Source organism: Gambusia affinis, linkage group LG01 (assembly GCF_019740435.1).
Source record: "Gambusia affinis linkage group LG01, SWU_Gaff_1.0, whole genome shotgun sequence".
NCBI classification, from domain to species: domain Eukaryota; kingdom Metazoa; phylum Chordata; class Actinopteri; order Cyprinodontiformes; family Poeciliidae; genus Gambusia; species Gambusia affinis.
Genome location: NC_057868.1, coordinates 40789914 through 40807602, shown reverse-complemented (window position 1 = coordinate 40807602; position 17689 = coordinate 40789914). Strand labels below are relative to the sequence as shown.

The following is a 17689-nucleotide window of genomic DNA, read 5'->3' as shown; positions in this document are numbered from 1 at the left end:
AAGGTGTGAAAAACTAATTTGACATTAAAATTTTAAGTGACTGGATTTTTGGGATTGTATTTCTCTATTACATTTACTCCACAGTGTAAATCTTCTTTCTTTTATTTTTTATGTTTCCACCACATGAACCAGAAATAAACCTGCCTCGTCTTTAACTGGAGTTTGAAACAGAATAAATGACGATGAGGAATCTAAACATCAAAGTTTAATTTATAATAAATGTTGGAAAACATCAAAGACTCAAAGGAGTCAGGAAGAAAAATCCCAGTTTGCTGCATTTTATTTACAGATGGGAAACAAAATGATTGGAATAAAAACAAACATTTTCAGTTTGTAAACTTTGATCATAATCAACAATTCCTAATCAAAACAACCAAGTAGCTGAAATAAATCTAAACTTTTGTTTTATTCAGAATCACAGGGAGCAAAAACAAATAAATGCAGAGAAACATTTACTGACGTGTTTAGTTCATTCATATTTCTTCAGGTTCCTGATTCAGGGAACAAACTGCAAACCTGAGAAACCAAATCCAGTCTGAATCCAGTCTGAATCCAGTCTGAATCCTATTTTAATCCAGTCTGAATCCAGTCTGAATCCTATTTTAATCCAGTCTGAATCCAGTTTGAATCCTATTTTAATCCAGTCTGAATCCTATTTTAATCCAGTCTGAATCCTATTTTAATCCAGTCTGAATCCAGTTTGAAAACAGTTTGACTCCAGGCTCCTATGTTGACTGCAGAGCCGATCCGGTTCTGGTTCCAGGTGGCAGAACTCAGACTCCTTCAGGTAGTGGTTACCATGACGATGTTCTGTAAATACCAACAAAACAAACAGATATTTTCTGTTAGAATGACAAACATCACATCAGCTGGTTCTGATCCATATTTACAGAACTTCACTCTGGTTGTCAGCAGGATGAATCGTCTCACCGCTCACAACAACAACAATAAAAACAACAACAACAAAAACAAAACCAACAACAATAAAAACAACAACAAAAACAAAACCAACCACAACAACAACAATAAAAACAACAACAACAACAACAAAAACAACAACAACAATAAAAACAACAACAACACCAATAAAAACAACAACAAAAACAAAACCAACCACAACAACAACAATAAAAACAACAACAACACCAATAAAAACAACAACAACAACAATAAAAACAACAACAACAATCATTTCCAGGGCAACAGAAAGCTCACCTCCACATTTGGTCCCCTGAACGTCTGAAACCTGAAACAGTTTAAGGATTACATTTACAGTCCAGATTTACAGCCTGTTTCTAATTTTAGGAAGAAAAAAGAGGAAATAATAAAGAAAATACTGAAATCAATTTGATTGAAGCATCATAAAACTATGGAAACAGTTTGGATGATTAAAACCTAAAAACATTTTTAACGTTTTTGTAGCTTCAGTTTAAGGTATTTTTGTGTTTCCAGGTGAAATAAAACATTCTTACTTATAGCCGAGTATCCTGTTCAGACTCAGAGCCGTCGTCTCCATCGCCCCCAGCTGCTGCTCCGGTGTTCAGGATTTCATGGTAAACCTCGTAAAGCTCCACATCAACATCTCGCCACAGTCCGGCCTCCTCTCTGACGTTCTCGTAAAACGTGGCCGCCTTTCAGACGAGACGAGATGTGATTGTAGTTTTACTGAGAAATATTTTAGGAAGCATTTAGAAGTTCTTCTTCCTCACCTCAGGAGTTTCCTCTGGTTGCTCAGCAGGAGCTGAAAAACATTTCAGAAGAAACTCAGGTGATGAAGGCATCCAGAGAAAAACTGGATCTGGGTTCATTTGGAAACAGTTTCAGAAATTCAAAGCAGATCTGGGTCCTAGTTACCATGACAACAGAAACAAACCAGTCTATCACTTTGTGTTGCATCTAACATGTTTGTAAGTAGATTTTCATTTAAAGCTTTTGTCCTAAATTATTCTTTAATTTTGGTCACAGAAAAAATTATCAAAAAATATCAAATACACACAAATACACTAAAAAACAAAAACACAAGAATAACCAACGACTTCAGAGACGTGATCGAAAAGAAACATTAACAAGTGTCTGTGTGTGTGTGTGTGTGTGTGTGTGTGTCTGCGTGTCTGTGTGTGTGTGGGGGTGTGTGTGTGTGTGTGTGTGTGTGTGGGGGTGTGTGTGTGTGTGTGTGTGTGTGTGTGTGTGTGTGTGTGTGTGTGTGTGTGTGTGTGTGTGTGTGTGTGTGTGTGTGTGTGTGTGTGTGTGTGTGTGTGTGTGTGTGTGTGTGTGTGTGTGTGTGTGTGTGTGTGTGTGTGTGTGCGTGTGTGTGTGTGTGTGTGTGTGTGTGTGTGTGTGTGTGTGTGTGTGTGTGTGTGTGTGTGTGTTGTCTTGCCTGTCGGAGCTTCATCAGATGTTTTTCTCCAGTACAGCAGCAGAGCCAGAGCTATGATGACGATGATGAAGGGTGGAATCAGGGCCAGCAGCAGAACATCTGCAGAGGTTTGTAGAGAAGATCTGGTTGGTTTGGTGGCACCAACTGCTGCTGCTACAGACCAACAGCGCCCCCTAGGGGCTCTCAGGCTTTAGGACTGGATTAATAAAACTTTTCAATAAAATTAGCTTGAGCTGAAATGATCAATCAGATTAATTTATTAGTAAAATATTCATCAACCAATTTATTAATTAATCATTAACTGGAGTATATTTGCTGGAAAAAAAACACACATTCAGAGCAATAATTATGAAACAACAATACAGAAATATGTAAATTTTGCATTGAAGATAAAATTATCTTTGTTTAAAAATAAGTTTTAGCTTCATCCAGTTCAGATTTACTGCAGGAATGTTGTCATTAAATGATAATTAAATGGTCATTTTCTTATTTAACAAAGGAATTGAACTTTTTGTTTATTATTTAATTAGAGCCATGATTATTAAGATAAAATTATGGTGGAAAGAAATCAGGCACTGACCTTTAAAAGTAGATTTCTGATAACAAGCAACCAAAAATGAACATTTTGAATAATTAATACACGTATTTATACCAATATTATATAGCAGTCCATAAATCTCTTACTGCTGTTGGGGTCAGTGTCGGTCGCTCTCTGTGTCCCCTGACAGAAATCGGCGGTTTCTGAGGAAACTGAAGTAGTGAAACTTTCTGAAGAGGAGCTGAAACTCTGTGTGGTTGTTGGTGTGAAAGTCGATGGATCAGGAACTGGAAAATAATCAGAGACAACCTGGATTTAATGTAAGGAGCTACAAACAGAGGCAACAAAATAAAGAACAGCCTGGAAAATTAGAACTAAGGGCAGAAATACAGGAATCCAAAACATCTGGAGGAAGTTTGGCTTCCCAGCAAACATCGACTCTCAGTCGATTCTCATATTTGAAAAGATATAAACCCAAAAAACGACCCAACAGAAAACTCCATTAGAAATATTCACAAGATTATATTTTCAAAAACTCACCATCAGTGACGGTGATGTAAAAGTCTCTGTCTAGATCTGATCGAATGGCTCTGTCCAGTTTACATCGGTACCGTCCGGAGTCAGATTGGACCAGCTGTGTGATGGTCACCAACAGAACCGCTGATTTTTGTCTTTTTTCGTATTCAATGCTGTATCTGCCTCTGTCAGCTCTGACTCCATCAGTCTGAACCAGAACTTCTTCGTTTCCACATTCTCCTCTGCAGAACAGTCGTTTTCTCCCAGAGTCTTCAAAGGAACAGGCGACTGTCACTGAGCTGCCGGCTTCTGTAAGGAGGTCAGGAACTTTGTTTCCATCCAGCAGATCTGTACAAATAATCACCAATCAATAATCACCAGTTAGTTTCTGACCTCAGCATGATGCAGTCTGATCACTTTAATCCCAGTTCACTAGATCCCAGTCATCCAGATTGGATAATCCAGTCCAGACATCTGGACTTCTCTTGTTCACAACAGTTGAAGGTTTTTACAGGGGAGGAGAAACATCTTCAAGAAACAAGAGACGTCATCCAGTTGTCTCGTACTGAAACTGAACTCCAGTTTCACCAGAGTTGAACTGGGAACCGCCCAGTTCAACCAGTCTGTGATGGGAACAGTTCATCAAACAGAAGAGATTCACTGATTCATTATCTTGTTCTATGAGGGTTTGCAGTTGAACCTAAATGTGGAGGATTAAAAGCAACTGATTTTATTTTTACAACTTTTATTTGAAAGAATAAAAAACTAAAAGAACAAAATAAGAAACAAACATGGTTGTGGTCACAAATGTCCACAGCCATCCAAAAACAAGATGAAGGTTTATATCATTTGAATTTCACACAGATTTAAACAATTTGTTGATTAAATTTCCCAACCCGGCTGGTTTCTGTCGGGTCAGTCGGTCAGAGAGTCGTGATGCAGCAGCAGGTTTCAGTTCACCAGTAACCAACATTTCTCAGAGACTCACCGTCCACAACAACCAGCCTGAAGTCCTGGAATGAAGCTGGTGATGGAGAGTCTTCCAAACCACATCGGTACCGACCGGCGTCGGACCGGGTCAGCTCGGAGATGCTCACAGACAGAACTGAGAAAGTTCTGGAAGCTTCCCGGACATATTCAGTTCTGTATCGGCCGATCTGAGCTGAGTCATCACTCGTTCTGATCAGGAGGTTTTCTCCTTCACAGGTTTCCCTGCAGAAGAACTTTGTTCTTCCAGATGAGTGAAAGCTGCATGGAAAAGTTGTGTTTCCTCCAAAAAGTCCATAATGTGACAAAATGTCAACAGATCTGACCTGCAAAGCTGCAGAAAATAACTGTTAGTCTCAGATCTTCTTCTAGGACAACATGCTGCACTTCACATCACTATCAAGGTCAAACAAGTTATTCACTGTTGGACAAAACATTTTTCTGTCTTCATAATGAAGAATTTGTTCAGATTCAGTTCAACATGCAGTAATTAAAAATGTTCAAACCAGAGGAAACATTCAGTCAGAGACTAAAACAAGATGTTCCAGTTGGTAAATGAATCAAAAGGTTGTTGGTTTCATAAAGCTGTGATTCTTACATTTTAAACACTTTTCTAATCACAATGTTTACAGTTATGACTTTGTTTTTAACCAAAGGGATTTAAAAATGAGGATCTACTAAAGGTAACAACAAGTAGTTTAAATGATGAAGTAACAAGTTATTAAACTGAACTTTAACTTTTATTCTCTTAAATCTCTGGAAAACTTTACAAATGCAAACTGAAGATCCTCAAATTCAGTCCAGATGAGTTTCAGTGTAAAGTCTCCTCTATCTAATTTACAGAAAACACCAAACATTTTTATTTTGGACTGAAAAATCCTTGACTGGACTCACAGAGGAAGATCAGACAGAACAAACTGTGATGGACGTTCATGTTGAGGCTCTGATGGTTTCCCGTCTCTCTTCAGACTCCTTCCTCCTGGGACGTTACACTCTTCCTCTTGTCTGATCCTGGTTGCTTTACGTCACTATACTGCAGGACTTTAATGACTAAATGTTGTTTCTTGACACACATTGGTTGGTTTGTGTTCTGCTGCATGTTGGGGAGGAGAGACGAGCCGCTCACTGGTCGTTTCCCAGTATCAACCATCGATTCTCTCTTCAGACTGGGAAAGTTAACTTTCTGTTTAGCGTTATGAAATATTAGAAAAGGGAAATTAAAACCATGAAGAAAGAAGAAGTGAAAAACACCATTTAGGGTTTTTTCTTTTTTATTGTTCCAGTGGGAAACTTTGTGTGGAACAACCAGTAGAGTCACAAAAACATAAAAATATGTAATTTATGAAAACAGAATAAAAAATAAACAGGTTTTGGAGAGTAAGGGAAAACATTCAACATAAATATCACTTAGTTTAAGAAGTAATGGGGCGTGCTGTGGTGGCGCAGCGGGTTAGCACGCCCTAGTCCTGGACGCTGGTTCGACTCCCGGTGACCTTTGCCACACGTCTTCTCCAGCTGCAACAATCCAGACTCTCAGTCACTTTGGACAATTTAGAATCAGACAGAAAATCTCCAACAGGGAATCAAACTCACAACTCTGAACTAAGAACTTCTGATCACATGATAGTAATGAACCAATTATTACTGATAACTATTGTCAGTCGTCCCTAACATTAATATGATCATATATACATATATTAATATTGTTATAAAGGCTGAGACAACAATATTTATGTCTGAATCAAACCAGCAGCCCTTCGTGTTGCTCTGGACCCGGGAAGCAGCTCCCAGTCTCTAAGAGGTCGGTGACCTCTGACCTACAGTCTAACAGTTTCATCCTTCGCCAGCGATGCTGTTTGTCCGCCATCTTTACTGTGGGACAGGGAGAAATAATCCGACCAAACCAGGACCCACCAAGCGACGCTGTGAGGCCTTAATGACTCTGTGGCAGCAGAAAGTCTCAGGACCGGTTGGGTCCAGTGTCAGATCATCGAACCCAAAGCTGTTCCTGTAAAAACGCCTCAGTGATGGTTGTCAGACATGTTGACATTATGAACCACAGTCACAGCAACACGAAGTGAAACCGTCAGAGAGGATGTGTCCCCAGGACAGATCCTGTCTCCTGCAGTGATGATCCATCTAACTGGATGGCAGCAGGGGAACGTCTGAGAGCTTCATAAAAATGGCTCAGTGTCGCTCCCTTGTGGTCGGGCAGAACTCTGCTGTAAAACTCCATCAGCCTGCAGACTCAACCTTACTGTTTGGTTCCAAGTCAGAGCTTCATCTTTTCTTCCTCCTGAGTTTGTCTTTGTTACACCAGTCTGTATTTTATCACTAAATATTCTGCACAATATGACCTTATGTTGTAGCAAAGCAGGTTACCCAGACAAATGTGCCAAGTAGATCATTAAACCTGAGTATTGACTGAGCCACAGCTAAAATCAGCCATTCCCAGAAAGAGTTATGAAGTCTTTATAGTACTATGTACCTGTTGAGTACACAGTACTTAATAAACTACAACTTCTTTCTAATTTTAATCTAATGTTGGTGGATTTCCTCAGTCACAAAAAAATCTGTCAAAACAACATTTGTAAAGTAATTACAAATCTATTGTTAATATTTGTTTCTAAATCCAGAAATGATACTTTGGACAACAAACTATACAGATAAAAAACTCAAAAGGTTCATAAACAGGCAGGCGCTCTAGCACCACCTAGTGTCTACCTGTGCACATTCCTGACATCAGACAAAAAACTGCAGCAATTTCATAGACAGCAGTTAGAATATCTGTTTTTCTTTGTAAACATAAATATAAAAACAAAAATACATGTTCCAAACTGAAAGAAAAATCCAAATCTGACCACCTACAAGTTTCCTACCAAACAAACAGGAGAACTCTGAAACTGGTTAAAGCCGATGGGACCAACATGCAGGTAACCCTAACACAGCAGGCAGGCGGCCGAAAGGCCCAGAGCTTCACATCCAGTCTCTTTAATGGCCGCCTGATGCTACATGATGATTGGCTCGCCACCGTGGGAGAATCATCCAATTACAACAGAGGATCAGGATCCAGAAACGAGGTGTTGGACATGAAACTTAAGGGTGTTTTTTTTCCCTGAAATGTATTAAAACAAGAATGAAAAGAACATGAGAAAGTAAAAACAAAATGTCCTAACAGAGAAAGAACAGAATAAAGTGTGGTTGACGCTCATGATGAAACTCTGATGGTTTCCTGCAACTAATCCAGCAACTTCCTCTTCAGACGACTCAAAGCATCAACCTTCCAGTTTTCTCTCTTTCTGCTGGGGTTTGGTGGTGGAGAGTGTGATGTGTGGACCGACAGACAGACGGCTGTTTTTAAAACTTTTTCTCACATATTTCTATGTTCATTAATGGTGGAACTGCTCAATAATGTGACTCGTGTGACGAGAAAAAAGGATTTCCATTGCAGTTTTGCACTGTACGCAAATTCTCTGTTCTCCCTCAGATTTTCTCTCTGCACCCCTGGACTCGGGTCCTGGACTCGGGTCCTGGACTCGGGTCCTGGTCTCGGGTCCTGGACTCGGGTCCTGGACTCGGGTCCTGGACTCGCGTCCTGGACTCGGGTCCTGGTCTCGGGTCTTGGTCTCGGGTCGTGGACTCGGGTCCTGGTCTCAGGTCCTGGACTCGGGTCCTGGTCTCGGGTCCTGGACTCGGGTACTGGACTCGGGTCGTGGACTCGGGTCCTAGTCTCGAGTCTTGGTCTCGGGTCCTGGACTCGGGTCCTGGTCTCGGGTCTTGGTCTCGGGTCCTGGTCTCGGGTCCTGGACTCGGGTCCTGGACTCGGGTCCTGGACTCGGGTCCTGGTCTCGGGTCCTGGACTTGCGTCCTGGACTCGGGTCCTGGACTCGGGTCCTGGTCTCGGGTCCTGGACTCGGGTCCTGGTCTCGGGTCCTGGACTCGGGTCCTGGTCTCGGGTCTTGGTCTCGGGTCCTGGACTCGGGTCCTGGACTCGGGTCCTGGTCTCGGGTCCTGGACTCGGGTCCTGGTCTCGGGTCCTGGACTCGGGTCCTGGACTCGGGTCCTGGACTCGGGTCCTGGACTCGGGTCCTGGTCTCGGGTCCTGGACTCGGGTCCTGGTCTCGGGTCTTGGTCTCGGGTCCTGGACTCGGGTCCTGGACTCGGGTCCTGGTCTCGGGTCCTGGACTCGGGTCCTGGTCTCGGGTCCTGGACTCGGGTCCTGGACTCGGGTCCTGGACTCGGGTCCTGGTCTCGGGTCTTGGTCTCGGGTCCTGGACTCGGGTCCTGCACTCGGGTCCTGGACTCGGGTCCTGGTCTCGGGTCCTGGTCTCGGGTCCTGCACTCGGGTCCTGGACTCGGGTCCTGGTCTCGGGTCCTGGACTCGGGTCCTGCACTCGGGTCCTGGACTCGGGTCCTGGTCTCGGGTCCTGGACTCGGGTCCTGGTCTCGGGTCTTGGTCCTGGACTCGGGTCCTGGTCTCGGTCCTGGACTCGGGTCCTGGACTGGTCGGTCTGGTCTGGGTCCTGGTCTCGGTACTCGGGTCCTGGGTCTCAGGTCCTGGACTCGGGTCCTGGTCTCGGGTCCTGGACTCGGGTCCTGGTCTCGGGTCCTGGACTCGGGTCCTGGACTCGGGTCCTGGACTCGGGTCCTGGACTCGGGTCCTGGTCTCGGGTCCTGGTCTCGGGTCCTGGACTCGGGTCCTGGACTCGGGTCGTGGACTCGGGTCCTGGTCTCGGGTCCTGGACTCGGGTCCTGGACTCGGGTCGTGGACTCGGGTCGTGGACTCGGGTCCTGGTCTCGGGTCCTGGACTCGGGTCCTGGACTCGGGTGGTGGACTCGGGTCCTGGACTCGGGTCGTGGACTCGGGTCGTGGACTCGGGTCCTGGTCTCGGGTCCTGGACTCCTGGCTGGACTCGGTGGTCTGGACTGGGTCCTGGACTCGGTCCTGGTCTCGGTCCTGGACTCGGGTCCTGGACTCGGTCCTGGACTCTGGTCCTGGACTCATCAAAGCGTCAGAGTTTGTTCCAGAATCCACTGTCAGGCTTTCAGGATTTTATTGAAATAAAACTCAGAATTTGTGAAATATTCTGCAAACTGTCTCTTCTCACAACTTTATATGATTTTTCATTTTAAAACAAAGAGAAGAAAATCACCTCCATCTTTACTTCATTATCGACTTTCCTACTTGAATCTGTGAAACAAAAAGTTTTATTAGGAGAAAATGTCTGAAGCCCAGAGAAGACTGGAAGAAAAACATGAAATCATGTCAAGCAACGAAATCTGTTAGTCTGAAGGATTCAGCTGCACGGAAACATCAGACAGAAAATGCAAACATGATTTAATGGAGTTAAAGAGAGAATCATAAAGTGGAGAATCACGGGAAACATATTACAGTGTGTCATTATTTCATTTTGATTAAACCATAGAGTCCAAATAATAGCTTCTGGCTGCTTTTTAAACTCTTAATTTCTTTGTAAATGTAGTAAGATGGTGTCCACTCTGAGCCAGGTGTGGCCAGGAGCGCACCACTGGTCGGTGGGCGGGGCAGACGCCTTTATAGTGAGGCAGGGTGCCACTGAGGTGTGTGTGTGTGTGTGTGTGTGTGTGTGTGTGTCTCCCGTTACATGTCGGCTGCCTGAGAGGCTTGTGTTCTTGATCTGATCATCTGAGATCGTCAGAGCCATCTTACCATCAGTGGCTGGGATTGTGGTTGGTTTTAGGTGCTCTACCTGCCGGCGTTTCTGCCGCGTTGTTGCTCTGCTGGCGTTAGCGGCTCTGGCTAGAGGTTGTTGCAGCGTGCAGAGTCTACACTGCTGATCCACTCCCTCCCTGGGTAGGTTGTGTTTCACTGCTGGGGAGGCTGCCTACTATTTAGGTTCTAATCTATTTTACCTGAATCCACAGTTTAATGTGTTTTCTGCTTCAGGCACCTGATTCTCTGCACACTGAGCTGCATTGCTCTGGACGCTCTGCTGTCTTGTCTTGTCTTGTCGTTGATTGGTTGAGCTGCTTCTCCACTGGATCTGTTGCTGCTTGGGCAGGTGCTGATGTGGCAGTGCATGCCTCCTCAGAACCTGCTGCAACAGGGTGTGAACTGGACAGTTGTTCCACTAACTGAAGTGTGTTTGCTTTGTTTTGGTTTCTTTTTGTATTTGTTGTATTATTGAATTTAATAATGCGTTTTTCCCTTTTTTTGGTTTGATTTTCTAAATTGCTTTCTTTCTTTTGCATGTTTTGTTTTTGTGTGGAATAACATAAATTGTCCTCTTCATACTCCATTTTTCTTCCTAGGGATTGAGTTGCATGTTTTTTGGCTTTTGAAATAGAATTATTTTTTTTAAGGAATTGTTAATAAAATATTGTGCAGGACTCAATCTGTGTTCTGGTCCATTTTATGGACCTCAATTTGTTCGGACAAAATCATCTACCAACTGGCATTGCATTTTATAAATAAAAATTGGTCTAAATAGTCTGTGGTCCCTTTAACTGACTGCTGGTGTTTGTTGGTGTCTCACCTCCCAGAGATCTTCTCCTGCAGAAAACCATCAGAGCTGCTGAGATCAGAACCACCATGGCAGCCAGAGTCACACCAACGATCACAGGAACGTCTGCAGAGGGTCAACAAGCCGGTTCACACTGACACCTGCTGGTGGATCACGGTAAGGAGCACAGATTCTAGGGGTTTAGACTCATAATGTTCTAGTGTTTGTAAAGTTTCTCTGTAGAAATGTTTCATCCAGATCAAAGCTTTCTGACAATAACATGACATCAGTTTTGTTCTGATGTTTCTAAGGAAAATGAATCATTTTTTAAGTTTCTTTCTGAACATTAAAACTTTTGTAGAAAATTATTTTCACTTCAAAAGATAAACAAAAGTCCAGATGCTACATCAGCTCAGAAGGTAAACAGCAGATACATACATATTATTTATTACTCACAGTGACTGGATGGGAGCTGAGATGCTGCAGGAGTGAAACTTGCTGTCGGTGTGGAGGCTGACGGGTCGACTGCTGGGAAAGACCAAAACAATCTGGACTCAAGATTACTGATTAAGGAAACAGCCTAATAAAAACTAAGATATGACATGAAGTTATTTACACACTAGCACCATAAAAACATTTTGTCAGTAAGAACTCACCATCTGTAACAGTGAGATTAAAGTCTCTGTATGGATCTCGGCCGTACGCCACGTTCAGGTTACATCGGTACCGTCCAGAGTCAGACTGGGTCAGCGCTGAGATGCTCACATACAGAACTCTTCCTGAGGTTTCAATGCTGTATCTGTCTATTTTAGCTCTGTCTCCGTCAGTCTCAACAAGAACTTCTTCACATTCTCCTCTGCAGAACTGTTTTCTTCCTCCCCAGAAACCAAAGTAACAGGCGACTGTCACTGAGCTGCCAGCTTCTTTATGGAGGTGAGGAATGTTGTTTCCATCCAGCAGGTCTGTTAAATCAAAATCAAATCAAACTTTATTAGTATAGCACATTTCAGCATGAAGGCATTTCAAAGTGCTTTACATCAAATCAAACACAGAAATACAATGCAACATAGAATCAACAATAAAAACACAACATCAATAAATTTATAATTGATTACGTTTCTAATAAAACTCTAAACAAGTGGGTTTTTAGTTGAGATTTAAAGGAAGTCTGTGTTTCAGCTGTTTTACAGTTTTCTGGAAGTTTGTTCCAGATTTGTGGTGCATAGATGCTGAATGCTGCTTCTCCTCATTTGGTTCTGGTTCTGGGGATGCAGAGCAGAACCAGAACCAGAACCTGAGAGGTTCTGGAAGGTTGATACAACAGCAGCAGATCTTTAATGTATTGTGGTGTTAAACCATTCAGTGATTTATAAACTAACAACAGGATTTTAAAGTCTATTCTTTGAGCTACAGGGAGCCAGTGGAGAGACTTTAAAACTGGTGTTATGTGCTCTATCTTCCTGGTTTTAGTGAGAATAACCATAACCATCTGTTACTTCTGACCCATCATAATAATCTGATCACATTAATCCCAGTTTCACACTGGGAGCTGCCCAGTTCAACCATAAATTTACTGTAGAATTAAAACTATGAGGTGATGAACTGTTCACTCAGTCATTAGTGACTGGATTCAATCAGACGGGATCGTTAACGTCTTTAGCAGCTTTAAGACTCACCTTCAGCAACAACCACTTCAAAGTCCTGGAATGAATATCTGGATGAAGACGTCCTCCATCCACATCGGTACCGTCCAGAGTCAGACTGGGTCAGCGCTGAGATGCTCACATACAGAACTCCTTCTGAGGTTTCAATGCTGTATCTGTCTATTTTAGCTCTGTCTCCATCAGTCTCAACAAGAACTTCTTCACATTCTCCTCTGCAGAACTGTTTTCTTCCTCTCCAGAAACCAAAGTAACAGGTGACTGTCACTGAGCTGCCAGCTTCTTTATAAAAGCGATGAATGTTGTTTCCATCCAGCAGATCTGTTAAAATAATCATCTGTTACTTCTGACCCATCATAATAATCTGATCACATTAATCCCAGTTTCACACTGGGAGCTGCCCAGTTCAACCATGAATTAACTGTTAGTGACTGGATTCAATCAGACGGGATCGTTAACGTCTTTAGCAGCTTTAAGACTCACCTTCAGCAACAACCACTTCAAAGTCCTGGAATGAATATCTGGATGAAGACGTCCTCCATCCACATCGGTACCGTCCAGAGTCAGACTGGGTCAGCGCTGAGATGCTCACAGTAAAACCATATTGATTGTTCTCATCAGATTCAATCCTGTATCGTCCATTTCTATCTGATGTTGCACGTGTTTCAATGAGGATGTTTTTTTCTTCACAGTTTTCCCAGCAGAAGATCTTCCATTCTCCAGATGAAGGAAAGGAACATTGAACTTTGATTTTTCCTCCAGGAACTTCATAAAAACGGGTCACAGGACCAGCGGTTCTGCTGTTGGGGATGTGCAGAGCTGCAGGAAGGAGCAACAGTTGGGTAAAACATTGAAATTTCAACACTGATATTCATTTATATGATGCATCCTTCTGCACCAGCAATGTATCCCACAATGCATTGCACCAACAGCAATTCAAGAATGAGTGCAGAAATTTATCATCTTTAAACCTCAATTAATTTCCCATACAAAGTAGCTTTAAGATGCTTGTGACGGACGTGTACGTTGATAGCTAGTCGCTCCCTCACTGACTATGTGCTCCGGTCAGAGAACAGCTGCGACTTTAGGTGTTATTACGGACTTTATTGACGATCATGTGAGAGTGTGTGTGAGTGTGTATGGATACATGTGTGGTTTCTGCAAGATAAATTTTCTCTTCTTTCTTATGCACTTCTTGTTACTGTGCACTATTTTATTTTATTTTTTTTTATATTTGTATCATGTTCGAATAAACTTCATTTCATTTCAAGAACTATAAACATATACAGAAAGAGTAATTAGAATATTGTACATCTAGATTCCAAATATACATATACAAATTCTAACATATGCAGAATATTCGGTTTCAGGTAGAATCAAATATACACATCCAGTTACATTAACAATATATAATTGTAATTGCAATTATGTAACACCTCAGTAACATTAATTAACAAGGAACAGAATTACCGCAAGTAGCAAGTAATAACAGGATAATATAGGTGAGAACTTGGCACTCAAAGTGTTAGTACAGAGCATATAGATGCAGTACACTTAATGACCACAGGGTGGCGCATAAAGACCACGAATGGCAGAAGCGGTTCTTCCCGCCGTAAGGTAGAGAAAATTATTATCCACTCGAACATAACGGCTCCATAAACGCTCAATGCTACATTTGGAAGCTAGTTTACCGTCCTAAACATCTTCAGAACAGTAGAAATAACACTACAATTCGGAGTACTGCTAAACAGCTCTCAAACTGAACTATTCTTGTAACGGTAAACCAGGAAATGAACGTTAGTTCGGCATTTCCTCGTCTGAATACATTGTATCTCGCGGTAACTAAGGTTACACAGTTACCGAACTAACAGCGTGTAGTAAACACAAACAGACGAAGGAATTATGTACTTACATTGTCATCAACGCACACGTACACACAAAGAGTTCAACATTTTAGTGAGGTGCTGGAACAGAGCTGCAAGTGTCTACTAGTGAAGCACACTGAAAGTCAACGGTCATGAATGTGCGCAGGCGCGTGGTACGTTCCTAATAACGTCTCTGATGTCACGACACAGGTTCCATCAGGGAGTTTTCCACAGCCGCCCCCGGATTCGTGGAGCGAATACGTAGACCAGGAAAGTCTCTGCTGGATCGGCGCAGCTGGGTTCTCAGTCGTCAGGCATCTCCGGAAGTTCAACCAACTTGGCGACGGGACGGGTGTAGAGGTTACCCTTGATGTCTACCTCTGCAACTCGCACCTTACCGTCGTCGCTGGGGATGATACGGGTGATACGCCCAATGGGCCATAGCGCCCTTGGGAGCTGTGAGTCGAGCACCATGACGACGGTGCCCACTACCAGGTCTGGGGTAGTAGTTCTCCACTTCTGGCGTGGCTGTAGGCCAGGCAGGTAATTACGGATGAAATGACTCCAGAAGAGGTCGGCAAGTACCTGACTATGCCGCCATCGACGTCGTCCTAGTAGATCGCTGGAGCCGTAAACTGCCTGAGGGAGTGAAGCATCTCGTCGTCCCATGAGGAGGAGATTGGGGGTAATCGGGTCAGGATCGGCCAAGTCTGAAGATGCGTAGCCTAAGGGCTTAGAATTGAGGATGCCCTCGACTTCAATGAGTACAGTCATTAGAGCTTCCTCTGGCAGAACTTGGTCCTTCAGGACTGTCTGGAGGGAGGCTTTGGCCGACTTAATCTCCCTCTCCCACACTCCTCCAAAGTGTGGAGCAAGAGGGGGATTGAATTTGAATAGGATGCACTGTTTGGCCAGCTGTTCCTTGAGCGATGGCTCAAGTGCGGCAAAGGATTGTTGGAGCTCTTTCTCACCGCCACGGAAATTGGTACCCCTGTCGCAGAGTATCTCATAGGGTTTGCCCTTACGTGCTATGAAGCGGCGGAGAGCAAGAAGAAAGGAGTCCGTGTCCATACTTGGCATCAGATCAAGATGGATACTGCGGGTTGTGAGACATTTGAACAAGATGCCCCAACGTTTCTCGTGCCGCCGTCCCAACTTGGTAGTGTATGGGCCGAAACAGTCCACTCCAGTGGACCAAAATGGCGGCTTGTTAATACGGAGACGCGCAGCAGGTAGATCAGCCATCTTGGGGATCGTAGGCTTACTTCTCCATCTACGACACTCAACACAGTGTCGTTGGCGTTTCTTGATAGCTTGGCGGCCTCTGAGGACCCAGTATGACCTCCTAATCTCCGCGAAGACTCGCTCTGGACCAGCGTGTAGGAGACGATCATCGTAGTCCTTAACCAGGAGCTGAGTGATGGGGTGCTCTGGTGCTAGGACGACCGGGTGGATTGAGTCTTCGGGTAGATCATTAGCTTTGCAGAGGCGACCTCCCACTCGACACAGGTTCCAGCAGGGAGTTTTCCACAATGCTTTTAGGTGAGAAAGTGACCTGGAAGCTTCTTCTGCAGTCAGTTCATCCAGAATCAATCAATCAATCAATCAATCACTTTATTTTGGTAAATTGTCCACATTAAACACAAGAAACAACAAAAGAAAAAAAAAGAAAAAAGAAAAGAACAGCAATAGACAAACCCAGTTTACCAAAAAGGAATCGGCCGAAGCAAAGCTTATTGCCTTCCATATTTTTTTACCTTTTACCTACCAGGATTTCTTCACAGTACAAATTCAGATTCAAGTACATAGTACATATATAGATCTACATAACAGCGTAAGATTTTATCATTTTACATTTTAAAGCTCTTTTAAAGTTCACCAAGAAAGGACATAACTTTAATTCATCATTCAATTCATTCCACAGTTTCACACCAATAACTGAAACACTTTATCTGACTTTTCTCTTTTGCACATCCAAATATAAACAAACCTCGCAAATTATATTTATTTTCTCTTAACTTAAATAATTTCTGAATACCAGAAGGAAGACTTTTATTCAATGCTTTATACATTATTTTCAGTATTTTTGTATAAACAATATCTTTAAGAATAAAGAGTTTATCAGTTGGTTCACAGTATCCCACCTTATTTATAACCCTTATAGCTTTTTTTGCAACTTAACTAATATATCAATAGTTGTTTTACTTGCATTTCCCCAAATTTCTGAGCAATAAGACAAATAAGGCATAACCAAAGAGGAATATATAACATGCAAGCCTTTAACATTTATTAAGTCTTTTATTTTAAACAGTATTCCAATAGTTTTTGCAACTTTATTTCTAATATATCCTATTTGAGGCTTCCAACTAAGTTTATTATCTATGATAATCCCTAAAAATTTTGTCTCATAAACTCTTTCATTTTCAACTCCATTTATGCATAACTTTACATTATTATAGTTCTGATTACCAGAGAAAACCATGAATTTAGTTTTTTCTTCATTTAACGATAAATGAATGATGCTGGTCTGAAACGTTCCTGCGTTTTTGGAGCTGCTTCTTATGACTTAATTTTGTTTGTTTCTGTTACTTTTGTCAAAACTGTTTCAAAAACTTTACATGTTTTGTGAGTTCCTCTTTTTTACGGCTATAGATTGATGACTCATTGATGAATTATTCTGTCAGAGCAGACAATCATGATAAATATGCAGTTTAAAGACACGCATCTATACAGTCTAGGAAAGGATGGAAAGAACAGAAGTAAAAAGAAAATGTACTTACAGAGGAAGAAGAAGCAGAACAAAGAGTGATGGACACTCATGATGTAGGTCTGATGGTTTTCTGCTGCAAATGACCAAACTTCCTCCTCCAGACACGACATAAAGCCTGAACCTTCCTCTTTCTCCCTCTTTCTATTTTTTTTACCTTGCAGCCACGTTTATCCCTTTACAGCAGGGGTCTCAAACTCCAGTCCTCCAGGGCCGCAGTCCTGCAACCTTTAGATGAGCCTCTGCACCACCTGAATAGAATAATTTAGTCTCTGGAGAACTGATCTACACAAGGTGGAGGTAATTAAACCATTTCATTCCAGTGTTTTGTACCTGTGGCACATCTAAAAACCGCAGGACTGTGGCCCTTGAGGACTGGAGGACTGGAGTTTGAGACCCCTGCTATACAGCATCACTGTGACACTATCAATGCTTTAAGCATGACTGTTCATTTAAATTCTCTCTCTGAATTGATTGGGAGTGGAAGGTTGTTGGT

General features: G+C 42.7%; 2 protein-coding genes across 3 annotated transcripts in view; both read right to left on the bottom strand.

Annotated features, from left to right (window-relative positions):
- Positions 1–17263, bottom strand: part of LOC122834595 (CMRF35-like molecule 3) — a 63832-nt gene extending 46569 nt beyond the window's left edge. Inside the window, exons 1-4 of the mRNA XM_044123203.1 lie at positions 17207–17263; positions 13045–13380; positions 12577–12882; positions 11557–11862 (exon numbers count right to left, since the gene is read on the bottom strand). Of these exons, the coding sequence (XP_043979138.1) occupies positions 11557–11862; positions 12577–12882; positions 13045–13380; positions 17207–17246 (988 nt within the window). The 5' untranslated portion in view covers positions 17247–17263. The remainder of the gene's footprint in view (positions 1–11556; positions 11863–12576; positions 12883–13044; positions 13381–17206) is intronic.
- LOC122834978 (polymeric immunoglobulin receptor-like) lies at positions 191–6057 on the bottom strand. Of its 2 annotated transcripts, XM_044123632.1 has the most exons (9): positions 5313–6057; positions 4420–4752; positions 3456–3779; positions 3062–3202; positions 2378–2476; positions 1710–1741; positions 1473–1631; positions 1216–1246; positions 191–810 (listed from the first exon to the last, which is right to left on the bottom strand). In XM_044123632.1, the coding sequence occupies exons 1-7, from the start codon at positions 5350–5352 to the stop codon at positions 1473–1475; spliced, it is 1128 nt and encodes a 375-aa protein (XP_043979567.1). In that variant the 5' UTR covers positions 5353–6057; the 3' UTR covers positions 191–810; positions 1216–1246. The 2 variants fall into 2 exon arrangements, with proteins under 2 accessions (XP_043979567.1, XP_043979662.1); XM_044123727.1 differs by lacking the exon at positions 1216–1246.
- Positions 17264–17689: the final 426 nt, after the last annotated feature.